At 37.1% G+C, this 9960-nt stretch overlaps 1 protein-coding gene across 1 annotated transcript; it reads left to right on the top strand.

The window, feature by feature from the left end:
• Positions 1-913: 913 nt before the first annotated feature.
• Positions 914-3261, top strand: LOC105966745 (subtilisin-like protease 4). Its single transcript, XM_012991326.2, has one exon. The coding sequence runs from the start codon at positions 940-942 to the stop codon at positions 3112-3114; it is 2175 nt and encodes a 724-aa protein (XP_012846780.1). The 5' UTR covers positions 914-939; the 3' UTR covers positions 3115-3261.
• Positions 3262-9960: the final 6699 nt, after the last annotated feature.

Raw genomic sequence — 9960 nt, 5'->3', positions numbered from 1 at the left:
AGAGCATTTTTATTAGGGAAAGCAAATAAATAATCCTCATTAATCGGGATTAGGCGCCACATTACTAGAGATTTTGAAAATACTGGATAATTATTAAAAACAAACATGATAGGTAGTGCAAGAGTAAAATTAGAAATAAATATTCTATGAGATTTTCACAAAAGAAGAATTATGGTATGAACATATCACTATTTTTTATCTATATGAGTGGGTTATTGCTAATGATCCCTTTTAAATTTGGGGAGTTAATGAGAGGTTAAAGAATTTAATACCTCACTGGAATTAATTCTAATTTCTAACGGTGAAACATTAAAATGGATCATCAAATATTAGTTTGATGTTGGTTTTATTATTTTGATACTCATTTAATTCGGCCACAATCATTAAATAGATTATTAACTTTTAAATATACAAACAATATATTTAAAATTGACACATGTCAATTCATAACAAGTTATTTGAGTAATTACTTTTTTGATACATTTTTTCATAACATTTTTGCATCACCGAAAGTTAAATATCAAAATAACTACAAATATAATTTATCCGTTGAAGATAAAAAATTGAATTTTAGAGCACCAAAATATATTTTTTACTATTTGATTCCCCATCTGTATATGAAAGATAATCCCATGTACAATATTCATTAGTAATCTGTAAAGTAAATTGGATTTTCTTTATTATTTTTCCTTATGGTAAAATTGAATTTGATATTAAAAAAAAAATCATATAATTGATTCATATTCATACATTTGACTAAAGTATATATACACAGAAGGAATGAATGTATTCGCAATTAGTGATATGATTACCTTAATCTTTATTTGAAGAAATTCATTAATGGTAAAATGTAGTATTTTAGGTTGACTCACAAACTTGTTTGTGTATAAAATAACCCCCAACATCTCCAATTTTTCCTCACCATCAAAATACATATATATGATCTTCAATATGGGGTTCACTTCATTTCTATTTATCATTTGCATTCTCAATTTTAATCAATTTCTCAAAGCAGAAAATCTTGGTGTATACATAGTCTATGTTGATCCAGCACAATCCTCCGACGATCTCGAAACGTTTTACGATTCATTCTTGCCGACGACTTCTAACGTAACCTCAAACAGTGACGATCAGCCGAGAATACTGTACCGATACCGCCACGTGTTTTCGGGATTTGCCGCGAGATTATCGACAGCTGACGTGGAAGCAATGCGGCAGAAGAAGGGTTTCATCTCAGCCCAGCCCGAAAGGATGTTGCAACTGCACACCACACATTCTCCGAATTTCTTGGGATTGAACCAAAACACGGGCCTATGGAAAAAATCCAACTACGGCAAAGGAGTCATAATCGGAATGGTGGACAGCGCAGTTGCGGCCAGCCACCCATCCTTCTCCGACAAAGGGATGCCGCCGACGCCTGCGAAATGGAAGGGCGTATGCGACTCCTTCGGCACGCCGCCATGCAACAACAAGCTCATCGGAGTTAGATTCTCCCTACCTCAACGTCCTTCGCGGACCACAAATGGCCACGGCACGCACACCATGAGCACCGCCGCCGGAAACTTCGTCGCGGGTGCCGGATTCTTCGGCAACGCCAACGGCACCGCCGCCGGAGTCGCGCCGCTCGCTCACTTGGCGATATATGAATCGTGCGGCCCCCTTGGCTGCCCGAACACCGCGGTGGCCGACGCCATTGATGCCGCCATCGGCGACGGCGTCGATATAATCTCGATCTCCCTCGGAGGGGGATCTCGCCGAGGTTTCTCTGACGATGTTATCGCGGTCGGCGCTTACAGGGCCATGCAGAGGGGTATCGTCGTCAGCTGCTCCGCCGGAAACAGTGGCAAGAGCGGTTTGGCAAACGGGGCCCCATGGATTATGACCGTCGGAGCCAGCACCATTGACCGGAAAATAACGGCCACCATAGTGCTCGGGAACGGCGAAGAAATCGAGGGCGAAACTGGCAAGGGTTTCCCCTCGACCGAAAAGTTAGAGCTCGTTTACCCTCGACAATTTCCTCCTCCCAAAGATGACTCGGTTAGAGGAAAGATAGTTGTGTGCGAATATGGTGGGGGAGTCTCGAGAATCGACATAGGAGAAGTGGTAAAAAGTGCTGGTGGAGCCGCTATGATTCTACTGAACACAAAGGATCTAGGAGACACCACTTTTGATGATCCACACGTTCTCCCGGCATTGGAAATCGGTTACGCCGATGGATTGAAAATAAAAGCATACCTAAACTCGACTTCGAATCCCACAGCCACATTATCATTTAAAGGAACTGTTATCGGTGGCGGTCGAGCTCCGGTAGTTGCTGCATTTTCCTCCAGGGGTCCTAGTGTACCGAGCCCTGGAATTTTGAAGCCCGATATTATCGGTCCTGGTGTTAACATTCTTGCAGCTTGGCCTGTTTCTCTCGAAAATAGAACCGACACAAAGCCAGCATTCAACATAATCTCGGGTACATCAATGTCATGCCCGCATCTCAGTGGGGTCGCAGCACTGCTTAAAAGCGTGCATCCTGATTGGTCGCCAGCTGTCATAAAGTCCGCCATTATGACCACCGCATATCAAGTGAACCTCAAAGGAAATCCGATCGAGGATGAACAATTGCAGCCCGCTACTGTCTTTGATATTGGTTCGGGCCATGTTAATCCGTCACGTGCAGATGATCCCGGGTTGGTTTACGATATATTGCCTGATGATTATATTCCTTATGTGTGTGGATTGAATTACACGAACCAACAAGTCGGTATCATCGTTGGACGCAATGTGGATTGCTCGAAAGAGAAGAGCATTCCCGAGGCTCAATTGAATTATCCGTCGTTTTCGATAATATTTGGATCGAGTCCTCAAACTTATACGAGAACATTGACGAATGTTGGCAAGGCTAATTCATCATACGATGTCGAGATTGTTTCGCCGAACGGTGTTACCGTGAAAGTGGAACCTAAGAAACTTGTGTTTCCGAAGTTGGGCGATAAATCGAGCTATAATGTGACGTTCACAAGAACAACCAAAGGGGCGATGAATAGTATTACTCAAGGATTTATTAGGTGGTATACTGCCGATTACTCTGTTAGAAGTCCCATATCAGTTGTATTTAAAGATTGAATAATTTTCAATAGTGAAATATCCCCGGACATGGGATTTTCATAATAAAAATCAAGAGGATTGAAATTTCCTTTCTTGTATTAATATTAGTTAAAATAAAAATTAAAAAGTTTTGAGTTTTCAGTAGCAAGATTTGACTTGTATTAAGATTTCTTATTGGAATGCCTCATAGTCGATGGAATTTTGGTAATTTCGAAATTTGTATTAGTTTATAATCTCTTTTTTCAAAATTCGGATATAATAAAAAAATTCACAATATCTTTTTTTAATTTTTGCAGGAAAATGCAAGAAAATACAAAAGAGAGTTCGACAAAATGCAATAAATAAAAGGAAAAATTACGCCATCCGAATCTCACCACATCCTCCCTCCATTACGCCACCACTGCCCAAATCCAAGCGCCTTTGAAGTCCGCGTCGAAGACTATGGTAACGACGCAGTAAAGAAGATTGTGCCATGGCGGATTTTTTCGCAGGCAGACCCGAGTGAGGCGAGCGAAAGCGGCGATGAAGAACGGTGGAGTGGCATACGGTGGAGGAGAAATCAAGGCGTTGTTGTACCAAGGGGAGAATGACTAACGGAGGGCAGATTATGGTTTTTTAATGTAATTTTGCTGTCTCTATTTGGATATGGCGCTGCTCGTGAAGAAAATCGGGATTGGGTGGCTTTGTTTTGGTGTTTTGAGTGGTGGTGGTTCTGTTTGGGTTGGTGGTGTGGGTTGAAATTTATATTTTTTGTAATAAAACGTCAGAATATGGAAGTGGGGTGGTGATAGTGTGGTGTGGCTGCGACGTTGTGAAGATGAGGAGCAAATGTTAGGATTATTATTATTATTATTACTAGTAATTGGCCCTGTGCGATGCACGTGACAAACTATTGATCGTTATTCACACAATAAATATATTATCTTTATTTGTCTATGGATTCATTATCTATAGAATACAATCATTTGTGTATGGGTCCATTATATATAGAATACAATTTTTTATCTTATGAGCAATTAAAGGCAGAGAAAGACTTTGTTTTTTTTTTTCGCTAAATAATATTCAATAAATAAATTGAAGTTGCAATTTTTCACTAATAAACAATGTATTTTTAGCTTCAATTTCCTATTATAAAATGGATATTTTCATTACATATATATGTTAATATAATGACATCAGTTTTTATTGTCCATGAAATTAGATACGATAAACATAGTTTTCACTTTTCACTACAAATTACTGCTAAAATTTATAACTAACATTGTATATTAGACTGTATATGCTAAAAGCAATCTATGTACATATTTTTTTCTCTCTATATATATATATATATTAAATCATTATTAACAACTTAAGTTTAACATTTAGATAAGCTTGAGTCCAGATAATAATGCACACTCGGCCAAAATCTAGTTGAAACATGCAAAACGGGCATACACAAGAGAATATTATAATAAAAAATAAACTAACAACAAACAATAAACGAATATAAATTTCTATTTTTCTACAAAATACCAAAATAGTACAAAAAAAATCCATTTTTAGAAAATAATTCATGTCAATCTTCTAATTGAAGGTTTATTATTAATCCACCAAAAACATTGTCCAAATGCAGATGAGACTGACGGTCCGTTTGGCTAAACTTATTTAAAACATTTTATACGCACTTAGGTTATATTTGACAAAATATCCATCCATTTTGTTGTTGTCTCCTTATGAAATAGCATATGGGCAGTTCATTCCAACCTGGTAATTTGGATTTTAGCTACTAATACAACATCACTAAAACCTTAAACAACATATATCAACTCATCAATCTTAGGAATCATTAAAGGAGGTTATTTTCAAGATTCGGATAAGATAACATACAAAGATGAAATTTTCAAATATATATACGTTCGTGCAGAAATAAATACAACAAAAACACAGTGAAAGAATTAAAGCGGCGAACATATAACATACAAATGTGAAATTATTGTAGCAGTTACCTTGTACCTTTACATGTTATCTTCTGCAATGGGATTACATAGGGGTGGTTTCGGTACGGTTACCGAATATTTTGTTCAATACCGTGTACCTACCGTATCTTTCGGTATTGAAAAATTCTATACCGTTACCGTACCAACAATTACGGTATACCGTTATTCGGTATACCGTTAGTTTCGGTACGGTATGATCGGTACGTGGTAATCTACCGTACGCCATTTTGTTGATGAACTCGGATGATACAATAATTAAGATGAATACTAATTAAATGCATAAATACAACAAATTAAGCAAATGAATATGGTAATCAAACAATTTACATGAATATATATTATACGGCCGTAATAGCGTATGTTGCTTCAATTAACTAATGATTACTAAGATATGTATAGAAAAATTGTAGAAACTAATGAGCAAAAAATTTCATGGTTTAAGTAAGATAAATAAAAAAAATTATGTTGTAATAATGCAAATGAAACAAAAGGGTGAGAACTTAGGGGGAAAGAAAGGGAGAAGAAAATTATGGCAAAAAATATTCCACCAATAAGAGATTAGTTGGACTTTGAAACTAAAGAAGTACGTGAAATAAACAACTTTAACGAGAACCAAATTAAATATTGAGTTTGCATAAATATATGAAAATAATAAAAAAAAAATAGAATTATGTATATATAATATATATATAGGATGTATCATATCTTTATTCTTGTTAATTTTTTATTTTTATTTTATAATATTTGTTGACTATATTTTTTATATTTACAATATAAAGGGTAAAATATATTAACTAATTTTTAAAATACAAAGTTACGGTACGGTACGGTATTACCATGGTATTGAAGATACAATACCGCTACCGTACCGTAAGATAATGGTACGGTACCGATACCGTACCAAATATAGTGGTAACCGATAGTTCGGTATTTATTCGGTAATTGTTGGTAGGTATACCGTGGTAATCGGTATTTGGTAATTTTTGCCCAGCCCTAGGATTACATGGTGATTTTGTAGGAAGAAAAGAGGAGAATAACTAACATCAACAAACATTGGGGTAGACAAATGGTGTTGAAGTTAAAGCACACAAATACAAAAGTGTTGCACAATGTTTGTTCAAACTTAAAGAAGTGAAAGTGCATATACGATCAGCCTTAACATCTGTTAATGAGGAGGAGAATACACACACACACACAAACAAAATAATAATAATAATAATAATCTTAATATAAAAGAAAGAAACATTAGGCAACCCTAAAAAAATCTAATGGTGTTTCTGTAATTATTTATTTTTAATATTTTTTTTCCTACTAATTTTCTTACTATAATTTTCAACAATTATCTATTTCCTATTTTTCATCAATATATCTCAAATCTTAAAAGACAAAGATAGAAATTCAATTTGTTAAATCTTAATCTATATATTTGGATTATAAATCTTTAATATGCAATATTTAAAAAAAAAACTAATGTTACATATAATATGAATAATAGTACAATATTAAATTTTACTATGTACTATACTTTCTTATTATATATTAAATTAATTATTTTTTTCACTTTTTAAATAATATCCGTGCATCGCACGCGAAAAAAATGCTAGTAATAATAATAATAATAATAATAATAATAATAATAATAATAATAATAATAATAATAATAATAATAATAATAATAATAATAATAATAATAATAATTCTAGTTACATGTTAAAGACGTGCAACTTTCCACTAATTTCATCATTAACCTCTCTGACAACCTGTGTATAGAATTATTTCTCGAGCCGGCCTTAATCTGTTATGTTTGATCATACAAAACATTGACGAATTTGAAAATTCCTCTTGTCATTGTCGTCTGATAATTCGTCCCTCGAGTTCTCCAACCAATCATTCACATCCGCCGACTGCATAATCTGGTCGTACAAATGATGAATGCAAACCCAAGAACAAATGCCTTGAGAAAAGATGCGTCAGAAAATCAAGTCAATATGTGTTGGGTGGCCGTTCAAATAGCATTAATATTTGTTATGAATCTGTTTATTTGTAAAGAATAAAAACCAACTCTGATAAAATAGGTAGAATTGTATTGATGAAAAGGTGAGAAACATTCAATACAAACTGGACAAAAACTCCATCACAGCTATTCTACCCTACCTACTTTAGTAATATCATAAAAGCATAAAACAAAAATGCAGATATTGATGGCCTATAAATAGAAAAACTCTAGAGGAGCCTTGGGGAGCACTCTGATGTCTTGAAGCATGAAGAAAGTGTGAGTTCTCAGCAAAGTCATCAAACCGACGGCGTTTTGATGACTCAAACTTCAAATAAAAAACGTGTTTTGCTTACACAGTCGGGCACGCTTCTATAAGTGCTGCGACGTCGTTTTGGGAACTTAAATAAAAAATTGAAAAACGGTTAATACCGTTACACTACCCTTCCCTTCCAAAAGCCATGACTCATGGCTTGAAGCTTGGGAATTTTTCCTTCATCTCAGCTGCAACTTCCCACGTGGCCTCCTCCACTGGCAGGTGTGCCCACTCCACTAGCTATTGCACTTGAGCCACATTGTTGTACTTGACCAACCTCCTCTCCCTCACAGCCACCGGAACCAGTAGGAATTGGTTCTGCTCATCAAGGGAGGTAGGGTTGATGTGACCCTTGTAGTGTCTCCAATATGCTTTTTCAACTGGGAAACATGGAAGACCGGGTGTACTCTAGCATCGGCAGGTAATTGTAGTTCATAAGCTACCACTCCAATCCTCTTGGTAATAAGAAATGGTCCACAATAATTTGTTGTTAATTTCCATAGCTCACTCTTCCTCAAGCTCATCTGTTTGTAAGGTTTCAGTTTTAGATAGACCCACTCCCCTTCTGCAAACTCCCTCTCACTTCTATGCTGGTCAGCATAGAATTTTATCATCTGTTGTGCTTCAGTTAATAACTCCTTCAATCTCTGGGATATCCTCTGATGATCCTTAACCCATGCTTCAACTCCCCCTGTCTTCCTTAGCAAATGAGCTCCATATCCAACTTGAGCTGGGCTGTAGCCGTATAGGGCCTCAAATGGGGTCATTTGTATGGATGAATGGTGGGAAGTGTTATACCACCACTTAGCCAAATGAATCCAAATGCTCCATTTTCTTGGCAATTGCCCACACATGCACCTGAGATAAGACTCAAGGCATTGATTGACCCTCTATGCTGCCCATCAGTTTGGGGATGATGGGCAGTGCTCAATTGTTGTTGCACCCCCAAGTACTGCATAAGTTCTTTCCAAAACTGGCTGATGAAGAGAGGATCTCGGTCTGACACAATGTAGCTGGGGAAACCATGGGGTCTGTATACCTCCATGACAAAGATCTGAGCTAGTTGTGAAGCACTAATGGGTTGGTTGAGGGCTACGAAGTGGCTGTACTTAGTGAATCTGTCCACAATCACCCAAATTGCTTCCTTGCCTTGAGACTTCGGTAGTTTCACTATAAAATCCATAGTGATGCAAGTCCATGCTTGTTTTGGCACATGCAATGGCTGCAAGAACCCTGACAGTTTAACATTCTCATGTTTACTCAACTGACAAATTGCACACTGTCTGACCCACTCCTTGACTTGATTCCTTAACCGTGGCCACAAGAAGATTGCTTGAATCTTGTGGTAAGTGTTCTGAATGCCTGAATGACCACCCACAGAAGAGCCATGCATCTGTTCAATCACCCTTTGTCTAATCTCTCCTGTTTTCCCACATACACCCTTCCCTTGTACTTGATTACCCCATCACTGTATTGGTGAAGACTAACATCCATGGGTCTCAAAGTACAACTGCTAATAATCTCTTCTGCTTCTATATCACCTTCATAGCTCTACAACACCTCTTGAATCCACATGGGCTGTACAATAGTTAACTGAGTCAGCTCCCCTACTTCTTTTTTCCTTGATAGTGCATCAGCTGCACTATTCTCAGTACCTTTCTTGTACTCAATGGTGTAGTTGAACCCCAACAATTCGGCTAAGTATTTATGTTGTAAAAGTGTTGATAATTTCTTCTCCAATAGGTATTTTAAGCTCTTTTGGTCAGTTCTGATCACAAAAGTGCCACAGATGAGGTAAAACTTCCATTTTTGCACAGCCAAAAGAATTGCCAGAAATTCTTTCTCATAAATGGATAAACCCAAGCTCTTTGGTCCCAATGCTTTAATCAAATAAGCTATAGGATGGCCTTGCTGCATAAGAACATCACCTATGCCATACTAGGAGGCATCTGTTTCTACTATGAATTTATCTTGGAAGTTTAGCAGTTGTAATACTGGAGTAGAAGTCATGGCTTCTTTCAACCTCTTAAAAGCTCCCTGAGCTTCATCATTCCACTGGAACTGTCCCTTCTTAAGTTGTTGAGTCAGTGGCTTAGCTATTTCCCCATAGCATATAACAAACTTCCTATAGTAACCTGTTAGCCCAAGAAATCCTCTTAGTGATTTCACTGTCTTGGGGGTAGGCCAATCTTTAACACTTTGAATCTTACTAGGGTCCACCCCCACCTCCTCTTGGCTTATCACATGCCCCAGATACTCCACCTTTTGTTGGCCAAAACTGCATTTGGATTTCTTGGCTAGTAAATGGTGTTGCCTCACTAACTCTAGTGTCTTTTTCAGATGCTTAATGTGGAGTTCTTCACTCTCATTCTTCTTGTGCATACTTTATCACAGCTTAGTTTAGTAGCTGTCTGAGGGTCTAAGAAACTATGAGAAGCTCCAGTATCAATGAGTATGGTAATATTCTTCCCCTTATATCTACCAAGTACTTTCAAAGTAGCATGATATACTTGCCCTGCTATGGCATTGAATGAGATTTGCATTATCTCTTCCACCTCTAACCCTTCTTCAGTGCC

This window comes from Erythranthe guttata, chromosome 5 (assembly GCF_056151865.1).
Source record: "Erythranthe guttata isolate IM_541 chromosome 5, IM_541, whole genome shotgun sequence".
NCBI classification, from domain to species: domain Eukaryota; kingdom Viridiplantae; phylum Streptophyta; class Magnoliopsida; order Lamiales; family Phrymaceae; genus Erythranthe; species Erythranthe guttata.
Note: the sequence above shows the minus strand (reverse complement) of the source record. Positions and strands in the feature narration are given on the sequence as shown.